General features: G+C 38.0%; 2 protein-coding genes across 3 annotated transcripts; both read left to right on the top strand.

Annotated features, from left to right (window-relative positions):
- The first annotated feature begins 40 nt into the window (after nucleotides 1–40).
- Nucleotides 41–7,580, top strand: usf1l (upstream transcription factor 1, like). Of its 2 annotated transcripts, none has more exons than XM_082169560.1 (11): nucleotides 41–119; nucleotides 630–676; nucleotides 930–976; nucleotides 1,346–1,464; nucleotides 1,540–1,665; nucleotides 2,970–3,117; nucleotides 3,766–3,820; nucleotides 3,923–3,981; nucleotides 4,076–4,170; nucleotides 4,791–4,919; nucleotides 6,796–7,580. In XM_082169560.1, the coding sequence occupies exons 2-11, from the start codon at nucleotides 672–674 to the stop codon at nucleotides 6,880–6,882; spliced, it is 870 nt and encodes a 289-aa protein (XP_082025686.1). In that variant the 5' UTR covers nucleotides 41–119; nucleotides 630–671; the 3' UTR covers nucleotides 6,883–7,580. The 2 variants fall into 2 exon arrangements, with proteins under 2 accessions (XP_082025686.1, XP_082025687.1); XM_082169561.1 differs by having other exon boundaries at nucleotides 92–119; nucleotides 591–676.
- Nucleotides 7,581–12,972: 5,392 nt separating this feature from the next.
- Nucleotides 12,973–27,455, top strand: f11r.2 (F11 receptor, tandem duplicate 2). Its single transcript, XM_082169402.1, has 7 exons — nucleotides 12,973–13,055; nucleotides 23,821–23,883; nucleotides 24,188–24,304; nucleotides 24,423–24,563; nucleotides 24,954–25,156; nucleotides 25,681–25,783; nucleotides 26,666–27,455. The coding sequence occupies exons 1-7, from the start codon at nucleotides 13,013–13,015 to the stop codon at nucleotides 26,878–26,880; spliced, it is 885 nt and encodes a 294-aa protein (XP_082025528.1). The 5' UTR covers nucleotides 12,973–13,012; the 3' UTR covers nucleotides 26,881–27,455.
- The last annotated feature ends 217 nt before the right edge of the window (nucleotides 27,456–27,672 follow it).

Genomic DNA, 27,672 nt, shown 5'->3' with positions numbered 1-27,672 from the left:
GAAGTAAATGACGCTGTTGTGTAATGGCGCCCTCTAGTGACCAAGAGTTAAATAAAAACACTGCTGCACATGCGCAGAGAGGGTATGTCTCTTGAACGTTTGCTTCTCAGGATAAATAGGTAACTATTAAATGTTACTAAGGAATATATATATATTTGTGAAACGATAATATGGCTTATTAGTAGTCCGGCATTCTGAATCATTCTGAAACTTTTTTTGCGGGACGTTTTTCACGCTTCTTTGTTTGCTTAGCTCAAATGCTAAATGCTGCTTTTTGTCAGTTTTTGGTTTTGTTTTTTTGTTTGGCAGATTATCTATAGTTTTAATGGTGTTATCTTAACATTCATGAGTTACAAAAAAGAGCTGGTGGACAACGTGTCGGTTATCCATTATCAAAGTGAGCTTTTTATGGCTTTCCGGGCGGTTTTTCAACAGATTGGTGTGGTGGGACTTTTAACGCAGCGGCGTAAAAAATCATAACATGTCGGCGCCACACCTGCTTTTTGAACATTTTTAAGAGTAGAATCTACTTAAAGAGTGCATTAGTGCAAAGTCGATGTATTAAATGTGCTCTTTTTCTATTCCTGTTGTTGTCTGTTGTGTTTTTGCATTGGATGTTTACGCGTGAGGACCACTAAGCTGAAGCCCAGATTCACGATTCACTCCCAAATATGAGGCGAGTTTCATCTTCAGTGTCTTTGAGTCACATTTTATGCTCATTCAATTTCTGAAATCGACACTCCTGTAAAGCACAGTACAGCATTTTTTTACGCTGACATTGCATGGCCTGAAAAACCAGGACAGACCATTAGTGTTATTATTACACGATTATTGTATTTATATTTTGAACACACCTTTTTTTCAGTGTTGTATCATAAGCATTTCTTAATAATTATATCTAAAATATATATTTTGTTTCCTTTTTTTAGAGAACAGAAAAGTCACGATCCTGAAGATTCTCCCATGCTGCAGGACGGTGAGATGTTTGAATTGAACTGTCCCACAAGTTAGGTCATCGTATGTCTACGTAAATTAACAGTATAATAAAATGCTTGGTAACAGCCAGTCTTTAGTTTCAGTTTAGTTGTGACAGCTTACAGCCTTTATAGCACCATATAGTGCTAAATAAAGTGCCCACAATATATATCTGCAATTCAAGAAACAAACTTCACATTTTCTCTAACAAGACTGAAAACCCCGATATCTGACCTCTCAACTGCAAAAACAACAACAAAAACTTCCATGTTGAAATTGACACACTACATTTATTTCCAGTTGTTTTAGGAGTTGTTGGACCAAACAGAGAGGGTCACCAAACAATAACCTCTATGTGCTGTTTTACCAGGTGTTGATGAAACGGCGGATGACCCACTGACTATCACAACCATCCAGCCAGCAACTGCATTTTCCACAGATCAGCAAATTAAGTATCATCTTTTCAAAACGGAAGGAACAGGGGGTCAGGTAAGTGGCATATGTATGCATAGTAAATATAGAAACTGAGATGTGATGATTAACCCCATGACCTCCGTGGTTCAGGTAACCTACCGGGTAATCCACTTGGCTGATGGACAGGTAGAAGGACAGGCGGATGGAGCTGCTGCAGTCAGTGTGGTGACTGGGTTTCCAACCACAACACAGGCAGCAATACCACCTGTAACCCAGGTATTACTTTTTTTTAACGGGTATATACATTTGAGTTTGTTGCTGAAAACATATATGTAAGAGAGGTAGTTGTGCTAAGCCGTTTTTCCACCATCGGGCCAAACCATTCTCTTTTCTTAACCATTCCATTCTGTGCTGATCCGTTCCAGCCGGATTCCAGTGTGGATATGGTTCCATTTTCCACTGTGGGGCTGAGAATGGAGCTCTTTGGAATGTGATAGAAATGTGTAAGTCATTGCCTTGGTAACGTAAGAGTTTACAGACGATATGTGACCCTGGACCACAAGACTACGGTAGTCACATGGGTCAATTTTTTTAAATTGAGATTTATACATCATCCGAAAGCTGAATAAATAAGCTTTCCATTTGGTGTATGGTTTGTTAGGATAGGACAATATTTGGCTGAGATACAACTATTGAAAATCTGGAATCTGGGGGTGCAAAAAAATCGAAACATTGAGAAAATCGCCTTTAAAGGTTGTATCAGCGATTTCAGGCCCAAAAAAGGCCCAAACATAAATGATCACATTCATCTAATCTTTCCTAACGATCAGCTAGCTGCCACGCCCATAAGCAGGCCGTCAAAAAAACACGTCTCTGTAAAAACCTCACAACACCCACCCCTGTCGGTGATCGGTTGGAACACTATTTATTTTGGTTTTGAGTGGTTGGTGAACCCAATTGTTTTTGTGTGCAGATCTCGGAGCCTAGGCTGCCTACAGAAACACGTTTTTTTGACGGCCTGCTTATGGGGCGGGCAGCTAGCGGATGGGCTTTTTTTGGGCCTGAAATCGCTGATACAACCTTTAAAGTTGTCCATTTATGTTTGTGATTGTGCTGCATTCACTCACAAAAAGAAATGTTTTGTATATTTACGGTAGGAAATTTTTACTTAATATCCTAATGATTTTTGGCATAAAAGAAAAATCTATAATTTTGACCCATACAATGTATTGTTGGCTATTGCCACAAATATACCCGTGCTACTTGTGACTGGTTTTGTGATCCAGGGTCACATATGAGATGTAAATGGCAACCGCATTATGGAGGATGTCCAGATATTTATTTAAATTTTATTATTAATTTGCTTATGCTGCTCGAAAAGCGTGCTAATAGCCAGCTACAGAGAAACTGATAGCCAGGCAACAGATAAGTGACCAATCCTGAGTTGCAACGTCAATTACACGCATTCTACCAGCCCAGTTCAGCGCTGTTCCTGAACATTCTTAGAACCGTTCGGCCAAATGGTGGAAAAGTGGAAGATGGAAAAGTGGCTTTAGTAAGTGCTTGTGTACATGTAATAGGCTGTAATCTCTCAGTCTGAGAGTCTAGAGGGAGAGACGTCTGAAACTCAATACTACTATCCTGCCACCATCTCTGACACATCTGTTGGTACCATGGTAACCAATCTCCACACAGCTGATTCGGTACTATCTCAGCCCACCCCTACAGGTAATGCCAAACTCCAGACTGACTCTTTTTTTATTGTTGTTGCTGAATAAAAGCATGCATTTCTTTCAAGGATGCATTAAATTGATCAGTGACAATAAAGACATTTATACTGTTACAAAATATTTCTTCAAATTATTTTTTTCTTTTGAACTTTCTATTCAAAGAATCCTGAAAAAAGTATGAGCAGCATAGTACCAAAGTATTATGCAGCATATGTTTCTTTTGTTATAACATTGATAAAAAAATAAGAATTGTTTCTTGATCAGCAAATCAGCATAATAGGATTTCTGAAGGATCATGTGAGACTGGAGTAATGATGCTGAAAATTCAGCTTTGCCAAATCAGAAATAAATACAATTTTAAAATAGTTCAAAATATTTAAAATTGTAATAATATTTCACAATATTACTGTTTTAACTGTACATCTTTGATTAAGACTTCTTTCAAAACATAAAAAAAATCGTACCAACCCAAAACTTTTGAATGGTAGCGTATATAATGTTATTTTGTTGCAGAAAAGTATATGGATTTTCTACATTATATACAGCTAAAAGTTGAAAGTTACCAACTTTTAATTATATTGTATGTCTAATGATGCAAAAAATCATCAATATATAGATTCAATTACCTTTCTTCCTTTTCTTGCAGGTCAACTCTATGTAATGATGTCACCTCAGGATGTTCTAGCTACAACACAGCAGAGGTTGTCATCTCATATCACATAGCCTACATAAAATCACATGTCCAATCACTGTAATCTTTTTCTTTTCAACTTCTTCAACCAATCCTATATCCTCCTTTACAGTAAGTCGGGAACACAGCGCGTTTCCAGGGATGACAAACGGAGGGCTCAACACAATGAAGGTTATTCTGTTTCATTTGAAATCAGCAGCTCCACCTCATAATCCATTTCCCTGAATGATCCATCTTAATGTAAGCTTTCGTTTTCTGCCCTCAGTGGAACGCAGACGGAGGGACAAGATCAACAATTGGATTGTCCAGCTTTCCAAAACCATCCCCGACTGCAATTTGGATGCAACCAAGAACAGTCAAGTAAGCTTTGTTAGCACAAGCACCAGCAGTATCTCGTTTGAATATTTTATTCAAAGTTGTAATGTATTTTTATTAATTTTTTTAAATGTTGTTATACCATGGTGTGTCTACTCGATTCTTATTGGCTCTGGAATGTGTGCATAAATACCGTTTAATTCAAATAAATGCTATAATTCATTAATTCAAATAAATGTAATCTTACCGCACTACTATATCTCTGTCTTATTTAAAGCAGGAAGAATGCAAGATCTAACGACCTGTAACTGATAAAAATGATTTAAAAAACACGCACTGTGTAGTATAAACACATTCCTGGACACACATTAGTATTGTTGGTATTGCCCTTTGACTTGTATGTTCTTCTAACAATTACATACACTTACTGTAAATATAATTTACTTGATTGTTATGAAACGGATAAAATGTAACTAATACTTACAACTTTTTTGACAACTATAGCACTCACATTGAAACGAGCCACCCACCTCACAGTTCTGTCTTTTTGTATTTTTTAACTTTTTGAATGTGACAGTTCCTTGTACATCAAAATTCTTGTGCACCAACATGTAAATAGATTGAGAGTCCTGGTTATTCAGATTTTCTTTTGCTCTTCCATGTAGAGTAAAGGTGGGATCTTGTCGAAGGCGTGTGACTACATCCAGGAGCTGCGTCAGAGCAACGCACGACTGGAGGAGGAGCTTAATACTGTGGATAGACTGAGGTTGGACAATCAGCTTCTCAAACAAGAGGTATTTCATGTGCCAGCAAAAGATTCACACTCCAAATGAAAGAGCATTCTGAACATTTTAGTTCATTTCATAGTACTGATTTTGCAAGTATATTCTTATTATCAAGTGTTTTGTAAATTAATGAACAATACAGGATGATTACCAGCTACCAACACAGGGTTCTCAAGTTTTATCAAAAGCTTGGAGTGAGATCACATGCGGTTAGGGGAGGAGCCCTAATGGAGCCCTGCCCCCGCCCCCCAATTTTACCCATTGTTCATAATTAACCAGCACAAATTGAAATTATAACAATTGGTAAATCTGATAAATGACAGAGTAATTCATCACATCAAATATACTCTTTAATGTTATATTTCAGAATTACAAATATACAAAAATTACAAAAATATAACAAATTGCTCCAAACAGTTTGGAAAAACAAATCTTTTTGCATTTTGAATGTGTCTAGTCGAAATGGTATAATGATTTATTGTGTTGTGGGACATTGTGAACAAATGACATATTAGAGTATTAATGTGTGTGTGTGTGTGTGTGTGTGTGTGTGTGTGTACACATAAGAGTACACACTCCAGCTTATGAAATGTGTTTTGTGTTGTAAGTGTTTGTTGCACATAAATCACATTATGAAATAAATGTTTTTCTCCAAAATACGTTGGGAACAATTGTTTGCCCCCTTTTATTAAATACTTTTTGCAGCCTCTTTTTTCCAAGATAACAGCTCTGAGTTTTCTCCTATAATGCCTGATGAATTTGGAGAACACCTGACAAGAGATCAGAGACCATTCCTTCATACAGAATCTATCCATCCTGTTCTCCGTTATAAGATTTCTAGAACAGGCTGTCAGGTTTAGATTTTTTATCTGTTGGTATTTGATCGAATCTTAAGTGTTTGCTGCCAAAAAAGCTAATGTTTTTGTTTCATCTGACCATAGAACCATCCAGTTTGAAGTTCCAGTAGTGTCAGTTACTTTTCAAATGTTCTATGGTCAGATGAAACAAAAACATTAGCTTTTTTGGCAGCAAACACTTAAGATGGGTTTGGTGCACACAGGGATAAAAAAAGTACCCCATGTGTAAAATGAAATACTCTGCTGTATCTTTAATGCTGTGGGCCTAATTTTCTGCCAGAGGTCCTGGACATCTTGTTCAGATACATGGCATCACGGATTCGATCAAATACCAACAGATAAAAAATCGAAACCTGACAGCCTGTTCTAGAAATCTTATAACGGAGAACAGGATGGAGAGATTCTGTATGAAGGAATGGTCTCTGATCTCTTGTCAGGTGTTCTCCAAACTCATCAGGCATTATAGGAGAAAACTCAGATCTGTTATCTTGGAAAAAAGAGGTTGCAAAAAGTATTTAATAAAAGGGGGCAAACAATTGTTCCCAACGTGTTTTGGAGAAAAACATTTATTTCATAATGTGATTATTCCCCCCACTTTCAACTATTTTACTTCAATGAAAGGTTTTTTTTGCACATTTTAAAAATAAAATATCAAAAGAATTCAAAATGCAGATTTATTTTTTACAGCCATATTTGATCATATTTACCAAGGGGGCAAACACTTTTTCACACCACTGTATATAAAGCTTGCAGGACAACTTGGTTGGCATTGCCTTTTCAGCGTGAGAAATACACGGTGTGGCGTGTGTGAACTGGTTGAATTGCGTGTGTCTCACGGCCAATGCGTGAGACTTGAGAACCCTGCAACACTTCCTCTATAACCACAAGAACAACAACAACTGCTGCTACTAATTGTAATACTAATGTCAAATATTTAGCAGTACTGCACTTTTATGTTGTGGTAAGGATCTTTGAAGAGAATGGAAAAGTTTTCTTACCTCTCTAATCCCTCGCTTCAACCCACACAGATGGAAGAGTGGAAATCAAAGAATCAGATGATCAGAAACCAGCTGAGACAGCACGGCATAGTGGCGGCATCAATGGACTCTCAGTGAAGGACTGCAGAACCAATATACAGGATTCACAGGCCGTGGTCTTTTCATTAATTCCGTTTATACAGGTTTGAAATCATGTGCAAGAAATCATTCTCACGGTGGACACAAACTTTCTCTTTCCCTCTTCTATTGTTTGACTTTACACACACAGCCATTGATTGTTTCAGATTCTTTTCAGGGTGATCTGGTATTATAACTGCACTGAAATTGTGTATAATTGTCAGATCTGTATATTTGTAGATCTGTGTTTAAAGATGGACTTTACTTTTTTAGAACTACTTTGGAGGTGTTTCAGGTATGTTTTTGTTTTTGGAATTTGTTTAGTTTGTTGACCTTCATTGGGTTCTTTAAGAAAAAAATAAAAACTTATGTCCATTCAGTCAGAAGTTGTTGATAAAACCATTTCCTATGCACTGGACAATCAACTGGGACCAGTTTTGGTCATTTATATTGCAATTATGAAAAGTACACATCACTAGTAAATTTCCACAATGTTTTTACATAACATTGTCTTTGTTGAACCTCATATAAAGGTTCATAGAACAATTTTTATGACATTTTAAATGGAAACCCTGGGTAAGTTTGTTGATTTAATTACCTGTCTTGGTGAACTAGCACAAGTGCACAGATTTGTTGGAACTGAAACATGATTTTAAATTATAAATATCCAAAATAAACAATTACAAATTATTAACAAAGCAGCCAATGTTGTTCTAATTTGAACCTTAGATTTTGTCTGTTAATACAGCAGATTCAGATATTCTATTATCAAGAGCCATAGTATAGATCGGGAGAGTGTGGAAGGGTTGGCTGGAGCAAACCATGCATAGAGCTTCTGTATAAGAAACTATACCAGACATGAGTAAGGGTGTACTCACACTAGCCAGTTTGAACCGTGCCCGAGTGCGTTTGACCACCAAAGCGCGGTTCGTTTGACTAGTGTGAGTGCTCCGAACCGTGCCCGGGCGCGGCTCGATTAGCCGGCCCTGGCCCGCTTGGAAGAGGTGGGCCAGAGCACGGTTCAGTTGGACTCGGGCGCGGTTCGCATGCAGTGTGAGCGCTAACCGTGCTGGACTCCATTGTGTTCAGTGAGAGCGCCGCTCTTCCTGTTTATCCCGAAACCGTCGCACCATAATGAAGTAAGCGTGCTCCGGCACGAATGCTGAAACCCTATGTGAGTGCAGGCCAGAGGGGGAGTGGGGAGGGGGGACAATCGTACTCGGGCCCGGTTCATGGCAACCGTGCCTAGTGTGAGTACACCCTAAGAGTTGTTTTTGGTGTATATGTATAATACACCAAAATATAGTTAATATGGACATAACTGTTTAATACAGTTGTGGCCTAATGGTTAGAGGGTAACAGTTGGACTTCGGATTCGATGTAGGTGGGAGAGTGAATGAACAGCGCTCTCTTCCATGCTCAATACCCATGACTGAGGTGCCCCTGTGCAAGGCACCAATCGCTCCCCAGACACTGCTCCGGTTGTGTGTGTATCCACGGTTTGCAGTGTGTGCGTCTTCATTTCTCACTACTCTTAATGTGTGTGCACTGACTTGGATGGGTTAAAATATGATGAGGACAAATTTAGAGTAGGGGTTACCATACTTGGCCTTCATATCACACATCATGTCACTTGTAATTATATAACACAAACATCACAGCAGAAGTCTCTTAAAGTCCCCCTGTAGTCAATAATTGTATCCCTTAAAACTCATATTTGATCACAAAAATGACATTAAAATGTTTTTTCTGTGAAAATAAATAAATAATTCTCCATACTTTAAAATAGCCTGAATGTAACTCTACACCCTTGCCTCATTTAGTAAATGCTGTTCTATGAATATGCAAATTAGCCTGCCCCCACTCACTCACACCAGCTCAGAGACTTGGTTTGATTGGTTACAAGGTAGTTTGTGATGTCAGAAACACCAGCGATTTCAAACCGCGTTTATGAGACAGTCTTTTCACTGCAGTTTTAAGGAGAAAATACTCAGAAATGGTGTTGACTTATGAGTTTGCACATGGTTTGTCTTAAACCATATTAAAAACACCACATAGACATATAAACAACATTAAAAACTAGAGTTTTACCATGGGGGACTTTAAGTATGTATGCAAATTCTGAATTGCATTTAATTTATTTCAATAAAGATGAAAGAATACAGAAATATTGCAGGTTAAATACCAAGGGTTATATAATGAATTAAAATATTAGTCAGAATTTGTTAATTAAACATCCAATACTTTGGAATTTATTAATTGAATTCATAATGTAATTTAAAGGCAAACTATGTTGTCCAGAAATACACAGATTTCAATCTTTTTTGTGTAGGTCTCCATGTATAAGTATAAGAGTTTTCTTTTATTATAAATTATTTTATTGATTTATTAATTATTTTATTTATGATTTATGATTATAAATTACTTTATTTGCTATACAAGTATGTTTTCATAAATAAATAAATAAATAAAAATAAAAAAATTCCTTTCCCTTTGAAACATCACTTATCAGGCTTATGCTACTCTGAATAATACCTGAACTTCGTATTTTGAGCACTTCTTGCGTTGTTGTTGCTTTTGCCTCTTTATGATGACTCGCTGAATTCAGTCCTAATTTGTAAGTCGCTTTGGACAAAGGCGTCTGCTAAATGACTAAATGTAAATGTAAAAAATAAATATATTTATGGTTCTGTATGTTGTATCTTATTAATGAAATCACCCTGTGTACAAACAAAGTAGTGATGACAAAATTGCTGTAATTTAATAGAATGTTCCAAATATTCACCTAAATATTTGAAAGCATAAAACACATTTATAGTCTCGGTTTAATCTAGACTAGAGAAAAAGTCTAAGTCTAACCACATTTACACACTGGTTATTCTGTTTTTGTCTGGAAGAAGTGTGTTGCTGGTGTCATGTTTGCTCTAGCCAAGTTTTTTTTATACATAAGTGCAAATTTGTGTCTGTAAAACCGCTTATTATTTTTTGCAAAGACCTGAAATGTGATTACTAGGGTACTATCTCTTCTTCCAGCAATGTTGTGCACAAAGTGTAATATTTATGCTTTTTTATAATGTACAAAAAAAGGGTCTTAAGGAATTTTTTATTGTCTCTCTCTCAAATTTGATTTATTTTAATTTATAAGGTAACCCTGGCTCAATGGTTTTATTTATTTACTTTTTATAGTTAATTATACTGGCTCTTTGTCTAGCCTACTGTTTATAATTATATTATTGTTGTTAAATTCTTTTGAGTTGTAACAGTAAGTATGTTTTTTTATATATATATATGTTCATTAAAAAAAAAAAAAAAAGGTTGTTCTGCTCCACAGCTAAAGATTTAAAATTGTCAGCTAGTAAAAAGAACAACAATCCTATAAAAAAATATATATACATCACTTTTCTTTAGTTTTCCTACGTTAGTCATTCAGGTCAAGCCACAGGTTCAAATTTCATTTTGCACAAATACATTGATGATAAGCAGAGAACTCAATACAATGATTTTGTATGTTTGTTCCAGATCTTATCATGTGAGTTACAAAGAACTATTGGCAAAAGTTTGGACTCCTAAACAGGGTTCATTCTGAGAAAGATTTCCAATTATTTGTCTAACCTCGAATCTGTGTTTACTTTCATCGCATCATGCAGCGGGAGTGTCCAACCAATCACACACGGTACAGGTAACACATTAGCCTATCAGCCTTTCAGCTTATCTTTCTTGACTCAGTTTTGAGGGAACATAACAAATAAACAACTGCAATAAAGTTCTGCTACATAATATAAAACCAGATATCATTTTTAAAAGAGAAACATTTACACTCGAAGAGTTTGTAGATATGTTGAGTTCTCTCCAGCGTCCATTCCTCTGGGAGTAGGGAACTGGGGTTTTGAGGAGAGCGGCACTGTGTCCAGGGTCCATTCCTCAGGGGTTAATGAGCTTAACGAGCCAGACGCGCGAATGAGGCGTATTCGCGTCTACCGCGCCGCGCTCTACGCCTCAGATAGAGGCGAATTCCATGGCGAATGGCGAATTCCATGGCGAAATGGCGAATTCCATTCGCGCCGCAGGAATTTTTGCGCCCGACGCGCTATTCGCGTCCGGTGTGAACGCACTTGAAGTTCAATGATAGGAATGAAACAATGAATGAGTTGTTGTTAATTTTCCATTTTCAGTGTATGTTTCATTAAAAAAACGGCGGCAAAACAGCGATTAAAAGCCGTTTAGCTCGCGAGATGAGAAAAGTGACATCGGTTGCTATAGGTAGGCTATCAGACAGAAAAGGTGATGCTAGCGATGTTAGGATTTCCTAACCTGAAATAAGATAGGATGAAGCAAGATAGGATTCCTAAAGTTATTTAGTATTTGCTTCGGTTATACCAATTGGGGAAAATCCTATCTTAGACTCTTCCTGTAATACGGCCCCTGATATCTAGCTAGCTATCCATCTGAGGGGAATAATAACGTTAATTTACACATCGTGTTTCAATCGCCAAATCAGATGTAGCCTATAGGCTACTTCATCTACATTCTTCACGAGAAACGGATTATGGCTCACAAAATGGATTAGCTATAGACGAAATAGTAAGGTCCCACGTACAGTACATGTTCTGCATTAATACCACAGTGAGTACAGGGCTAACGTTAGGTAAGTTAGACCAGGGTTTGCTAAAGAGCCTTCGCCGACCTGAGCTTAATGATGAGGGAACGGCGCCAGTAGATAACTCTTCTTGCCTCTCATCCGCCTCGTATCGTTCATGACTCCTTATTTTACTTTTTAAAAAGTGTCTAATGTCCATAATAGCTACCACCAGAAGCCACAAACAACAATGACAGTCAAGCCCTAAAGCTGTAAGTTAACCGATGGCTCTTTCAGGCTCTCTCCTCTGGTGCGCACTCTAAATACAAGCATGCTGTAACCATAGTAACCATAGTAACTTTGATCTGCTTGAACACATTTTAATCGTCTTTAATACATGATTGATTCCGAAGGATAGATTAAAAGACCTGGTCAATTTTTTTAAATAAATACAAAATTATAAAAAAATAATAATAATTATCAATAAATTCAATTTTTTGAGATCCGGGGCTATAAAAAAAAAACATGCCCATGCCCATCCCGTGCCCATGTCTAACGACGCGCATGTTATCCACCATTTAATCGTGATATTTGTTGGAAAACTAAGGTAATACAAAGGTAATACAAACAGTAATCGATCATAAAACCATGGTTAATTTTCCTAAGCAGTGAACCGTTTTACATAAGCGAGAGCTTCCAAATGCAACAGAAAACAAGCTGTTCCGTTGGGATTATAATGTTGAGGAACAGTGTTTAAAATAAGTTTTAACCACCTTAAGTCTTTCATCCATCATCCTTAGGAAGGTCAAACAAATGAGTTTGTTCATAAGTGATTTGAAACATTTCTTATGTGACTTCATAAGATCCGGAAAAATCGCGTTGAAGTCCAAGTGAGCCATGTGGTTCTGGAAAAGTGAAATAAATAAAATATCTCCCTTTGGAGAACTTTGAGCTTTGTAGGCTCAACCTTGCAGATCTGTTTTTATGCACAAACAGCAACATAGGCTACACAACTAGTTGAAAAAGTGGAAAAGCATAAAAAGACCCCTACATGTTAGTTTCCATGACAGAGTTCAAGATAAATCCTTTCATTACAAGCCTACTGGAGCTGCCATGCTAAGTTTCAAATGACTGTTAAAAAGCAAGCATAAAATATGGAAAAATGGCAAGCCCTTCCAGCGCACTCAGTAGCCGAATTCACTCACTCGCATTCACTCCTTCAAGTTAACTGTATTAATGGAGTAATGTAGTGAATGAGAATATACGGGGCGATTTTGAACACAGCTTTGGTATTGCCCGGAGGCCGGAGCTATCTGGCGGACGCGTTGACGTATCACAGCAAGGCGGACAATGACGCGTCTTATGTCTATGACTCGAAAGGGCGTTTAGTTTAAACCTTCCAGTTTATCCTGACTTAGCTTTGTGAGGGCAATACACAGCTCCCTAAAAGTTCTAGTAACAATATTAAATAAGGTGGGGTTTTTTTGTGTTTTTTTTTTTTTTTTAGAAAAGTGGACTATTTTTGGAAGACTTTTTATCATAGAGTACGTGGATATGCTAACCTTCGTCTTTGTGTGCCTCTCTATCTCAGTCACAGGTAAGTTAAGCGTCCACGTTTTCAATGACTGCTGTGATTATTCAGTATAAACTTTGAAAATCTTTAATTAACTGCTATATATATATATATATATATATATATATATATATATATATATATATATATATATATATATATATATATATATATATAGTGGAATTTGGCGTTTAACTGTTTATTTAGTAGGCTACACAGGTCTGCAAGAACAAACAATTAAACACCATACCTGTCACTCAAATGATGTGTCCTTTAACCAATTCCATAAATCTTTATTTTGAATCGGCGTCAATGATCCTTGAAAACCAACTCGCAAATATTTGGAGTCGAACAATTTGAAGAAGCAAATTTCGTTCGAAATGTGTTTGGAAAGAGACTCATAGCAAAAAAAAAGTTAACAGTCGCTGTAGAATAATAAAGTAAAAGTGTGATGTTTTTGTTATCTAATAGTAGACTAGGCCCGGGGTTTTCAAAGTGGGGGCCGCAGCTATGGAATTCCAAAGCTGCCAATATTAAAAATAAATAAATATACAAATAAATGTAAAAAAGAAAAATAAATAAATATACATAGAAAAGCAAAAAAACGAAAATAAATAATTATTTATACATTTATTTCCTTATGTATATATTTATTTTTGTCCTTATTTATTTATTATTTTATTTATTTATACATTTATTCATTTCTACATTTATTTCTACATTTATTTATTTTTACATTTATTTATTTATACATTTATGTATTTATACATTTATTATTTCTTCATTTATTTCTTCCTACATTTCTTCCTACGTAGGGTAATGAGGAGGGCGTGGTTTACCTCAGACATAGCAATCGAGCTCAGAGTAAGCCAAGGCGAAGGGTTGAGGCCACAGTGACACCCTGTGGCGAAATACAATAAGTATAGCTCACTAACGTTGATACGGTCTGTGACTGCGAAGTATATGGTCAAAATCCTAAATATTACTGTGTGACATGTCACATGGATAGGCTACTCTTTATTCCGGACATGGCCGTAAAACATCGTTTGGTCTGGATTTGTAAAATGTCCTGGGCTAACAAACATGAAACAGGGACTCTGAAACGGAAGCGCTTGATATTTTCCATTTTTCGGTCAGAACTCACGGAAAGGAAGCAGGCATAGGCGTCGATTACGGGGGGGACGGGGGGGACGCGTACCCACCAGATTTCGTCATGAGTCTTTGTACCCACCACTTTTAACTTCCGTCCATATTAATTTGACTTTTGGTTCAATTTTTTTGACCGTTTTCAGTGGTTATGAGGAGCAATATGAGAGAAATTTGGTAATCATTGTCAGACCCAACAAAAAAAATTATAATTAATTTTATTTTATTTTTCGTGTTCGCATTTATGAGGGAAAAAAACAACGTGTCAGTTCTCGGACGTGAGCGCTCTGAAAGCGACCGCACGCATAAAGATTGCCACAAAGAACCGGTAAAAGTAATGATTGTGCGCTTGAGTGCGGCTATATTACGTAAACGCTCATTATCCTGTTGGCTATATAAGTAATTCAATTAATATAAAGGGGAGATTTGTCCACGAATGACTTAAATGAACAACTAGCCTACTAGTCGACTAGAAAAAAAAAAAAAAAACCTTTTAGTCGGAAGCAGCCCTTATTCCACATATTTTCGAACCAGGCAACAGGACATCTGGGTTGAGCGAGCGACACTGCGGAATGAGCGAGCGGAGCGGAATATTCAGAAATGCGCTCTCCACTCACGAGCTCTGATCGTAACAAACCCGAACCTCACTGTCTGCTGAACTTGCGCAGAAACATCAAAATATAACCAGCTTTTTAAAATGGTTTTTAAAACTAAACACTATTTTAGCACAAATTATGAGCTTATTGGCGATTTTTTTTATATAATTATTGACAATATAGTAAAAAAAAAAAAAAAAAATTTTTTTTTTTTTTTTTAACGTTTTGGATGGGCCTTTTGAAAAGTGGGGCCGTGCCTGAGCTACAACAGGACATCGTCTTTTAAAACATAACCTGCGCGAAAGAGAGAAAAAAATGAATGCGTGTGGAAAGAGTAATAAAATATTCTACTCAAGTAAAAGTACTACTACTTGACTAAAATTTTACTTAAGTACAAGTAAAATTACTGGTCTAAAAAATTACTCAAGTAAAAGTAAAAAGTAGCTCATTTAAAATGTACTTAGAGTAAAAGTTACTGAGTAACTTTTTTAACAGCGGGGGTTTCTCCCGTGTAGGGTTGTAATGGTATGAGATTTTCACAGTATGATATTGTCTCAGAAAATATTACGGTTTATGGTATTAAAGGGATAGTTCACTCAAAAATGAAAATTAGCCCATGATTTATTCACCCTTAAGTCATCAGGTGTATATGACATTCTTTTTTCAGACAAATACAATCAGAGTTATGTTAAAAAAAAAAGTCCTTTAAAGTGCATCTATTCATCATAAAAGTACTCTGAGGGGTTAATAAAGGCCTTCTAAAGCGAAGCAATGAGTTTTCCTCATAAAAAAAAAATCCATATTTAATATGTTACAATGTACAATTCTAGCTTCCGGCCACACAGCCATACGGAGTCTACTTGCGTCTAAAGCACAACTTGCGTAACTTATGACGTTGAAGTAGCGTTGTGTAGCGTAAATATCAGCAGTACGTCTCATTACTCGCATAAATTGCGCTTTAGAGCCGGAAGCTATAGTAAATATGGATATTTTTCTTACACAAACTCGTTGCTTTGCTTCAGAATCCCTTTATTAACCTCCCATAGCCATGTGGAGCACTTTTATGATGGATGGGTTAACTATTATGATGGACAGATGCACTTTTATAATAGATATATGCACTTTTATGATGGATAGATGCACTTTTATGATGGATAGATGCACTTTTATGATGCATAGAAGCACTTTTATGGACTTCAAAACAGAAACGGCCATTCACTGCCATTATAATAAAGCTTGGAAAATATTTTTTTTATATAACTCCAATTGTATTAGTCTTAAAGTAGAATATCATATACACCTAGGATGACTTAAGGGTGAGTAAATAATGGGCTAATTTCCATTTTTGGGTGAAAAAAATATATTCCTTAAATAATATTTTTATTATTATTCATATTATTGTTATTATTTTGATAAGTATGTTCTATTGTAGGCCTACAATAGTAACATATTTCTGATATTAATTTCTCCTAGTTAAACCAAATTTTTATTTTGACGGGTAGTGAAGATCTGTTTCAGCAGAGTGTATTATGCGTTCTCTCAGAGCAGCTCTCTAAATGTTCATTCATTAAATCATGTCCTCATATTGTTTGTTAGACGCCGAAAACAACGAGCATCAGGCATACTTGAGTATGCAGTAGACAAACCGGAGCAGCTCGTTCACACAGGCACACAGAACATTTACACAGCAGTCTTTTTGCGCTTTGAGACCATGTCGCGATTGGATTTAGCCTGGCAAGCCAGACGTACATCAAGATGTTTAGTCTGGCAACTCACCATAGACACGGTCAATCTGATGGGTGGGATAAACGGCTGTCTTTCAAATTCCCTCTGCACACAATAGGACAGCGCTTCAACCAACCAGAGCGTTTTCCCAACAGCGGAGCTAACGTTAGTTGATAGATTCAACTTTTAAATCTGGCCGACAAAACTACGAACACATCTTCCTTTTTTTAAGAATGACTTAAGTGCCGTTCTTTGTTCTTTTCTCAAAGAAAAACTTAACTCCAAGTCCTCCAGAGTTGCGGCCAAAGCCGATTCGAAAGACCGCTGTTCTCCATCCGCAGCAGCCGTCATTCTTTGTTTTCAAGTGGCAGGAACCGTCGCAACTCTGTCGTCATATGTTAAGCCCGCCCCCGCCTACTCTATACACGACGTGATTGGCCTGACCCAATTTAGGTTTTTGCAGCAAAAAGGTCGCTAGACTGACCCTGGCTGCAAAATAATTTTGCTGCCGCTAGGGTGCGTCTAGATTTCTAGGCTAGATTGGATTGATTGCACAGCTATAATTTCAATTTATTCATATGGCCTACATCATTGCGTGTTTTACGTGACATCTGCATGTTAATTCCATTTGCATGACTGGATTCGGGGATGCGCTCTGCAAACGGGACATACCTTTATCTGCATGGATAGATGGTCTATGTTTCCTCCTTTTAGAGCCACATTGCGTCCACATTTTCAGCAAATTGGATATCTAACCACGCGTTTTTCCTAGATCTAAAGTATATTCACATAGCCTTCTGGCCATGGTTCGCGTCATAATAATTCGAGGGCGTTTCTCTTCCAGCTGAGTCAGCGTCACCTTTTTTGCACGTTTGTTCTCCCGCCCTTCAATCAGTGTAGCAGTTTCCGGAGCGCGATTTTTTTTTTTTTTCAAACTTTGTAAATTATTATTATAATTTTATTTTATTTTTTTTACTCAGTAACGGATGTGATTTAAAATGTAGCGAAGTACAATACTTCAAACAAAACGTACTTAAGTAAAAGTAAAATTACAGATTTTAAAAACTACTTGAAAAAGTAGAAGTACACAAAAAAACTACTCAATTACGTAACGCGAGTAAATGTAATTCGTTACTTTCCACCTCTGCGTGTACCCAGCACTTCTGAAAATGCACTTCCGAATGCGTCTCTGTCCCCAGCACATTTCAAACCAAACTGACGCCCATGGAAGCAGGGCACATATTCATGGGTTTCATCAGGTCCCTTTCCACAGGTGTATTAATCAAGCACAATGCAGTCTGCATTCATAATCTAGGTGCTTGATTTTATACACCTGTGGAAAGGGACCTGATGAAACCCATGAATAGGCTACATTGAAGTCGACGCATATTGACCAATGCTTTTGTATTTATTTATTTTTAATATTGGCAGCTTTGGAATTCCATACTGGAGTAGGCTATGTCAGAAAAGAAAATGACTCAAAAATATTTATAGAAAATGTAGGCCTACCCATTTAAACTTGTTTTTGTTATTCAGTTTTGGTAAAAGTATATGGTGTTTTATAAACAAAAATATATAGAAAATAAATATTTGTGTGTGCTGTAAAGTGGTTAAAAAAAATGAAATCGGAATCGGCTAAAATCTGTATCGGCAGGTCAAACTCAAAGAAAAATCGGAATCGGTTTAGAAAATTGTAATGGTGCATCTCTATAATCTTTCTGATTGGCTGGTATTAAACACCACCTCATAATCTGATGTTCACCTAGATGTTTTATTTATTTATTTATTTATTTCTACATTTGCGTAGTATTGTCGATGGGTTCAATAACACATCCTGCAAAAAAGGGGGGCCTTGACCAGAACGGTATTTGGGGGGCCTTGTCATGGAAAAGTTTGGGAACCCCTGGGCTAGGCGCTCGCACACATCCTAAGCAGATGGGGAAACGTAGGCTATACGTATAAAATAATGATAATTGAAAAATGATGATTGAAAGAATTGTCAGAAAAACGTGTTTGAATGAATGTGAATTCATAATATATGAATTTTAAATTCATAACTTATGTTTTCTGTTTACCCGTTTTTTTTTCAGAAAATAAGCCATAACTTTCCGTTGTTCATCTAGTAGGCCTAAGTATTTCTGTGATAGAAAAAAAATTTAAGCTTTTTGATGAAACCTCACACTCTTTAAAATGAAATGTAGCCTGTTTACGTCGAAATGTTTGCTAGTGTCACAAGGATTTTGTAGCAGGTCTGATGGTTTTTTAATGGAACGAGAAAAAAAATGTGCTTGTTTTAAAATAGACCTACAATTCTCTTCTTGGTCGTAACCTACATCCTTTGCTGTAATGTTTGTCAAAATTGAGTCATTCAAATTACAATAAGTCATTTTAAAGGGTAAATAATAAACTTATTTTAACCTTCACATTATTGAGAAGATATCTATCTAAAACACATCTGAACACCCAATCTGAAACATTTACAGCTTTGTGCAAACCAGGTGTCCAATGAGCATAGAACACATTAGAAGATCACACGGGATGTTTGTAAACTATGTGGAAAAATCATGTGTTTGTTTTTAATACTATAATATGTTTTCTTAAATCTTGAAGTGTTCATCATTTGCATAGTTTTTCAGGAATATTGATCTTTTTCTGAGCCTGCCCAAATGAACAGGGTTCCATGCTGTGGTGTGAGAGAGGCATGGCTTGTCAGACATTGCGTAGTAACTAAAGGGGGCGGGTCTTTGCAAACGGTCAATTGCAGTTCCGCCACTGAACGGCCAGGACACACCGTCTCGGCTCCTCTGTGCAAAACTTGAATGTGCAAGTGCAAGCAGGCTTCCTTATATAACCGCTTCGCGGAGCGGGGGGCTCTCAGGCGAGATCCCAATTCATCAGTTCAGTTCCGACGTGACGTCTCTGTTCCCTACTTCGGGGAACAGGGGTTACAATAGTAACCTAGACATTTCCAGAGTGTAATGATGTTCTGACATCATCTTCATATAAGCCAGACACTTATTTTATTATTTATTTTATTTAAATAAAATACCTCTCTCACACCACAGCATGTTCTCATGCAGTGAATAATATATCGCGGAGCAAATAGGACACAGTGACAACGCGCTGACAGACAAGACAGACCAGGTTACTTTTGATATGAAACAAAGTCTCCACTTTCAAATTTTGTCATTTTAAAAAGAAATTTAAACAATAAATACCCTTTTGTGGCTCTTTAATGTGTCGTGACAGATCGCTGTAGAGCCTCAGTTAAAGCTGCTCGTGAACCGATCATCTCTTCCTTCTAGTCAATTTATAGCATCAAATAAACATGAATGAGCATCAGAAGGAATGTTGTTTTAACCGTGGAAAGACTTTAGTACACCGTTTTTCAAGTTCAAATCCACCAACGTTAATCTACTGACTGCTTTGTCGGACAAAAATGGTGGATTTGACGGATGGCGGATTATGATTGGTCAGATCGCCTGTCAATCAAACTCCCTGCAAAGGGTGAAATGTGGCGATGGGATGTAACATCTCTGTTCCATCCTTCAGGGAATGGGGGTTATATTAGTAACCTAGATGTTCCATATCAGTTAGTCACATTCGATGTTACGTACCTATGGAAAGGGAGACAACATCCCGCCTGTAAGGAGGTTACATGTGGAGTTACACAGGTGGACTGGCCAACAGGGCAATGCTATTATGGAAGGTCTCTGTGGTAGATTCAGTCTAGCTAGGGTGAAGTCTATACTGAGCAGAGATGGCAGAGGGGCTCTGCCAGGGAAAGACACAGGCTCGCTGACAGGGAAGACGTAATGTGGAAGAATACACATGTGGGATCGCCCTTAGGGGAATCACAACACATGGGCACCTAGTCTAGCACAGGGGCTAACCTTCTGGGCATACACACGATTGCTAGACCAAGTGTCCGATACCTCCGCCGTGTCTGACTGCCGAAGGTGCTGGAGGAACTCCATGCGTGGTTCGCCAGCTGAGGAACTCATCTGTGGAGCAGATAGCCCACGTAAGCCGTTCACGGAGTCCTAAGTGTTACTGTGTTCGGTCCAGGTATAGGTGCACAGCGCGAACGGGACAGAGCAGAGCAAGTGCTGGGTCTGCCTCCTCTGGGGGCAGCGCTTGTAGGTTCACCACCTGATCCCTAAAAGGAGTGATGGGAACCTTGGGTACGTATCCGGGCTGGGGTCTCAGGATTACTTAAGTGTTGGCCGGTCCGAATTCCAGGCACGATTCATCGACTGAAAATGCCTGCAGGTCCCCCACCCTCTTAACAGAAGCGAGTGCAGTCTTAAGAGACAGAATTTCAAGCTCTATAGACTGCAGTGGTTAGAAGGGCACTCTCTGTAAGGCTGCTAATGCTAATGAGAGGTCCCAAGAGGGTACAAGGTAAGGGCGGGGAGGATTTAACCTTCTCACGCCCCTCAGGAACCTGATGATCAGGTAGTGCTTTCCCACAGACTTACCATATAGCTCATTGTGATGTGGGGCGATTGCGGCAACATACACTTTCAGGGTGGACGGAGACAGCCTTCGCTCCAGCCCTTCTTGCAGGAAGGAAAGCACAGATCTAATCGGAATGTGAACGGCGCAAAGCTACCTCAGATGCTTCTGACTCCAGAAGAGGAGATGGTGGGCGAGTTGCGACATGCGATGGGAGCGTAGACCACCCTGATGGTACACAACGGCCGCAGTGTTTTGTCCTACCGGACCAATACATGCTTGCCCTGTAGCAGCGATTTAAAGCGGTGCAGTGCAAGCTGTACTGCTAGCAACTCGAGGCAGCTGATGTGCCACTGCAGTCGAGGTCCTGTCCATGAGCACCCCATCCCAGGTGGTGGAGGCATCTGTTGAGACAACAACATGCCTGGACAATTGTTATATTGGGGAACTCCTGCCTGTTGAAATGCAAGGTCTGACCATGGGCTAAAGGTTTGGAGACAGACCGGGGTAATTGCCACCCGGTGCGTGCCGTGTTGCCATGCCCATCTCGGGACTCCATCGTGAAAGCCAGTGCTGAAGCGGTCTCATATGAAGCAACCCGAGCAGCGTGACTGCAGCTGCGGATGCCATATGCCCCAGGAGCCTCTGAAATTGTTTTAGTGGAACTGTCGTCCTGCCCTTGAACGAATTCAGGCAGTTCAGCACTGACTGAGCACGCTCGTTCGTGAGACGTGCTGTCATGTCGAATGAGTCCAACTCCATACAGAGAAAAAAGATTCTCTGCTCGGGGGAGAGTTTGCTCTTTTCCTTGTTGACCTGAAACCCCAGATGGCTGATGTCCTGGAACACCAGGATTTTTCTAAATAAATAAAAAACACAAAACGAAAGTAAAGGCGGCAGCCCAACACGAACGACTGCGGCACACACTTAAACAAAACATAATATAAAAAGTCCAGGCCTGGTTCTCTCTCTGGTTCACTGTCGTCGTTCCTCCTTTTATGCTTCCGAAGCGCCACCATGAGAGATACGAGACTGGTTTAGCGCGCAGGTGGCGCTCATCAGTAATCACGCCACCGGCCGTTCTCTCACAGTCTAATGTATCATGCCAATTACATAATCAATTCAAAGATGGAATAGATGTAGATGTAGCATGTGAGAGAAGAGATAGGGAAAGAAATGTAAATTAAGACAACACTGAGGTGATCAACTTGGATGATTGCATCTTGGATGGGGATGCTAATTTTGCAAGAGAGAGTTCAAATGTTAATTTCCAGAAAGGTCCTTTGTTTTCTCAGAGAGTAGCCCAGACGGCCCGGGATCTTCCAGTTCTTAAGCCTCGTGCACACCGGGACGATTATCGGCAGCTTTTTTCGAGACGGTTTTCGATGCATCTTTGTGTTCATACCCAAGCGATTTTCACTGGCGATGTGTCGAGTGAACGTGCAAATTCACTCCCTGACAGCAGAAATACCCCGGTACACAAGGTGGCGCTGCAGAACTTTATGCTTCTGGCACTCGCTTGTCACACAGAAGAAGAAGAGAGCCAGTATTTATGTGCTTGCCAAAACCATTCACACACTGCCAGGGTTTGAAATTAACTTTTTCACCCACCGGCCAATTTGGCTACTAAATTTAGTTATCGGCCATTCAGAACTTCTACTAGCCAAAAAAAGAAATTTCACAGCTTATATATATATATGTTCTATACTATGTAATATATATAACAATTTGGATTTCAGACATTCATTTCTTATTCAAACAAAATCCTATCATCCAGCAATCTCCTCCCTTCCTCATTCATTCTCATCTTTTTTTTACCAAAAGTGTATTTAGGTGGACAGATCAATACAGTAGGCTACAAAGAACATGGCATTGTCTTTTCTGTTAACCACATGCTTTTTAATCTATGCTATTGCTTCAATGCAAGTAAACAAGCGCACCATTATTTGTTGCGTAGTGACGAGTGTGTTCAAGTAAGCCAGAAATGCGCAGATTCTACTCAATTCGCTGTATTTAATGGATCACGATGACTCACAAGTTGAATATTTGCGCTAAATTCGCGCAGATTTGACTTGCATGAACTTCCCCAGCAAAGTGAGTAAACATAGTAGGCTAACACACCAAATTGACTAGTGATTTGACAGCGTTGGTCCGCCAAAGTTACGGAGTTATTTTTACCTGCATTTGGCGGGTTGGCGGGTGTTAATTTCAAAGGCTGCACACTTCAATTTCTCTCCATAATAACTCCCTCTTATCAAGATTTTTGTAGTTGCTGTGGCTTTTGTCATAAAGTTTTTTTGTGTTCAGAGACCAGCAGCTCTACATTCATCTTGCCTCGTTGCATCTTCTTCTTCGTCTACTTACTTACTCTTCGTCATCTTCTTCTAGCAATGTGTGCTCGTTTAGACCGTTTTGTGCTTGAGCGTCACCAAGTACTGTAACTCCAGGCACGTGAACAAAAGCGGCAATCTCATTGGTCGGCTTTTTTTTTACGCGGCGCGTCAACCCAAAAAAACGAAGCGTTTTTTTATTTTTTAATTACGCTTTTACCCCTGCCATTTTGTGCGTCGGTGCATACTCACATTGGCGCCCTTTGTTTAGTCACGAGGTGTTAAATGTCCGCGATGCAAATCTCGCACACCTATGTCCATTGGCTCGTTTAGTTTACACTTGAAGGTGATTGGGCTCTCAGGTGAGATCCAATTCATCAGTTCAGTTACGTGACGTTGAACGTGACTGACTGATAGGGAACCTCTGTTAATGCAATTTATAATGTGTTTAATGTGATTTTAAGATTTTTTTCTTACTGATGTAATTAAAGATTGAATAAATCTCTTAACTTCTTAATCTCTTTCTGTCTGCAGGCCTACATGCCGGATTTACGGTTACTGTTCCTAATCCATCAGTAAAAGTGAAGGAGAATGAGGGTGAGTTTCATTTGACCTTTTCTGTTTGTTTGTCTTTTCAATTATAATTTTTTCTATGTGTCATGAGAAATCATATATTACCAATGGAGAACTTTTGATGTGGTGCCTGCCTGCATAGGTTTCACACTGAAGAATAGTAATTTGTGTGGTGTTTGTTACAAATGTAACAATTTATTTGAGAGCTGGCTGGCTAGCCTAAGGAAAGGTCTGCCTGTTTTGGGTGATGCTCATTTAAGGATTGATGAAAAACATGCACATTTATGCATCAGGTTATTCAAAGTTTTCAACCTTTTTTTTTTTTCAGGAGCTGATTTGAAATGTACCTACACCGCTGACTTTGGAGCAACACCCAGAGTAGAATGGAAGTTCAAGGATCTCAAGGGCTCTCAGTCATTCATTTACTTTGATAACAAGCCAACTGGTATGGATGAAAAGTTTACGGTTGTTATCCAGAGTCATCATTGTAACCTTGCAGTTGCATTTCCTTATTGTGTGTAAAATGACAATTTGAGGAAAGATGTGCATCTTTTTTCTTTCAGCTCAGTATGCAAGCCGTATCACTGTGTATTCTGGAGGACTGAGATTCAACAAGGTGACGCGAGCAGACACTGGAAACTATGACTGTGAGGTGTCTGGAAATGGTGGATATGGAGAGAAGACAGTCAAACTCACTGTCCTTGGTAAATCATATTGTGTTGTTTACATAATCATTACTACCTGATAGATGTCACAAATGTTTATGTCATGAGATATCATAACCCTGAGCTATAAACAGCAATAGGGAATGGCCCAGCCTAATTTTAGCCAATCACAAAGTTCGTGGGTGGTCTAATTCAGTGGCTAAGCCAATTAGAAATCACCAAAACTACTGAAATTGCTTATAGCACCTTTAACCTGCAGTTTTAAAGGGATAGTTCACTCAAAAATGTTCCAAGTCTATATGCATTTATTTTTCTGTGGAACACAAAATAATATATTTTGAAAAGTGATACATACAATGAATGTCAGTGGGGTCCAGTGTTGTTTATTTTTAACACAATATATAGCTTTGATTAAATAATGTTCTACAGTGCCTCCTTCCAAGCCCGTATCTAGAGTTCCTTCATCAGTCACAACAGGCAGTAACGCCCTTCTGACCTGCTTCGACAATGATGGCTCCCCCCCACCCACCTATAAGTGGTACAAAGACAACACTCCCCTCCCAGACGATCCCAGCAAGTTCCCCTCTTTTAAAAACCTCACCTACAAGATGAACGCTCTCAGTGGGGTCCTGGTGAGTGTTGATCTACAATATTTGAAAATACAAAATATCATATACAATGACATGGTATGTATCCACCTTTTTTTCAACGCAGAAGTAAGCTATTTTCTTTGAATGTGACTTCCGGTTCATTAGCTGCTATAGGGAAATAACGAGAAGAATAACAAAGTGCAGTAAATGGTAAAACTGTTGGGCTACAAAACAGCGTGTTTATAACTAAGCCACTACATAAAAATAATAGGTTAAGAAACACCAGTTTGCAATATCAAGCATTTTGCAATATTTAAGTTTTTTTTTTTTTTTTTACAGCTAAAAATAACTGGAAGCGGATTACACAGGAAGTCAGACCCATTAAATTTACAAATGGCTTACTTGAAAAATAAGGTGGATATAGTCACATCAAACTTTTTGGTCAAAACATTCGGTACTATACTGTATATTGCTCAAATTTGAATTTAATTTTTCACTTTATAACTCCAGGTTTATACCTTGTAAGGTATATTATTCTTGTAAAATGGTTTTGCTTGTGTGATCAGGAGTTCCCGCGTGTGTCTAAGCTGGATATCGGTTCATATTTCTGTGAGGCCAGTAATGGAGAAGGTGCTCCTCAGCGTGGTGATGCAGTGCGGATGGATGTCCGTAAGTAATAGAGATGGGTTTATCATGAATATAGCACATATTTTAAAAACTTTATCATAAAATGTATATTTATTTGTAACAATTATATTAACCGCAATATTAAGAAATTATTGTTGTAAGAACAGCTTATTGGCTGATGGACGCAGCAACCCGCTAGGTCTCAATTAATAAACACTTACAATAGGCTCACTGAGGGCTACATACAATGAGGGTTAGACAAAAACACGTTTTGAAAGAAGGATTGATGATGTAGTGACTTAATATTTCCATTGTGTTAATTTTGAACAACAACAAAAAAAGGCACATAGTGAACCTTTAAAAATGTCTAGGGGGGTCCGAGGGCATGCTCCCCCGAGAAAAGATTTTTTTTTGTTGCAAAAACAGCACCAAAACATATTTATCTATTTAATCTCATATATCAAATTATGTAACAAACATTAATCTAAGTGTGTGCTACAGACCACAAATAGCATTTTCTTGAGCAAACTAACTAACAAGCCCCCTAAATTAACCAATGGACTCTTTTTACATTTCTTAGAAGCGGAAGTTGTCATAGTTGGATAAACCTCTAATGGGAGAGGATGGCAAATATAATTTTTATATTTCCATTTGCTCCAGTAGAAAAAAAAACAAAAAAAAAACATTATAGCATTTCCATGACTTTAAATGAGAAAGAAAATGTATCCACTGTTATTCAATATTCAAAGTATAATATTGTGTTTCTGATGTTTTATGCTTTTTTTCATTAAGGTCCTCTGTTTTAGATAGTCGTCATCACTGTTTGGACTGTGTACAACTTGTTACAAACTAGTCAATAAACTAAGCTTTTTAATGTCTCCCTAGCATTGCTAATTTTTGGCTAACTTTGTTTTTGTAATATAGTTGATGTAGACAGCAGCCAAGTGCCAGCAGAGAGGGACACCTTGAGCACGGAGACATACGTTGTGCCAAGCAAGAGCACCTTAAACCACATTATGGAAAAAATGTATGGCGTATTCACGTTGCAAGAGGTTAAACAAAAACTAGAGATACAAAAACTGGAATTAGAAATAACCAAGTTAAAACTAGAGCTGCAAAAACATAGACATGAAGTGTAGATTCCATTCAACATGACTGCTCTAAGACCAAGAATTTATTTCATGTAGTGATTTGATATTTTTTTCATTTCATTAATAAAATGTAATTTCATTATACTATGAGTGATTAACTAGAATTATCTACTAGTATACATTTTTGTTATATGTTTAATATATTCAACCACATTTTGCATAATATAACATATTCGAACTAGCCATTGTTTAAATTTTCTGTCAATCAGACAATGTTTTCTACAATAATTTGTCAAATAAAACGTCCAGATCCATTTTCACCTCCTGCCTCTGATCTCCAAAGCACTCGGTCTTCCTCCAGGTCTGAGAGTGCAAGTCTCTGTTAAAGGAAAGATCTTTACCTTAAAGCATTTGAGTATTCAGAGTAAATGTAGAATCTAGAAGTCCAAATTACAGTCATATAGTTTATATTTCTAACCTTGCCATTACCTTGGATTTTTACCTTTGGATTCTTTGTTTGCTTGAATCCTACTGTGTCTCCCATGGCTCTAGTGCATTTTAAAATCCAGTGATGTTGAAAAAGTCTTGTTGTTTTAAAAATAAACTGATATGAATAAAAACTATACTGTTGTTTTGAACTCTGCTGTCTTCCAGTTTATCATTGTAACTTTTTCCCCAGCATTGAAATTATTGTTTGGTATGTAAACATGTTCTATGAAGCAGAGATTCATATTCCATATGAGTATTTATATTTAAAATGTGATATATAGGGGGGATGTGATTGCATTGTGTCTTTTTCTTTCATTCTCAATATGAAGGCTATATCGCTATAATAAAGGA

Source organism: Leuciscus leuciscus, assembly GCF_965113295.1.
Source record: "Leuciscus leuciscus genome assembly, chromosome: 5".
Lineage (NCBI taxonomy): Eukaryota > Metazoa > Chordata > Actinopteri > Cypriniformes > Leuciscidae > Leuciscus > Leuciscus leuciscus.
This window is presented reverse-complemented; position numbering and strand designations above follow the sequence as displayed.

Excerpts from the sequence above, each read along its gene's own strand:
- usf1l (XM_082169560.1), top strand. Across the intron at positions 3,821-3,922 it reads CTAGCTACAACACAGCAGAG|TAAGTCGGGAACACAGCGCG; the intron begins GTTGTCATCTCA and ends CCTCCTTTACAG. Across the intron at positions 4,920-6,795 it reads ATCAGCTTCTCAAACAAGAG|ATGGAAGAGTGGAAATCAAA; the intron begins GTATTTCATGTG and ends CAACCCACACAG.
- f11r.2 (XM_082169402.1), top strand. The coding sequence starts at position 13,013 with ATGCTAACCTTCGTCTTTGTGTGCCTCTCTATCTCAGTCACAG. Across the intron at positions 13,056-23,820 it reads CCTCTCTATCTCAGTCACAG|GCCTACATGCCGGATTTACG; the intron begins GTAAGTTAAGCG and ends TTCTGTCTGCAG. Across the intron at positions 25,157-25,680 it reads ACGCTCTCAGTGGGGTCCTG|GAGTTCCCGCGTGTGTCTAA; the intron begins GTGAGTGTTGAT and ends TTGTGTGATCAG.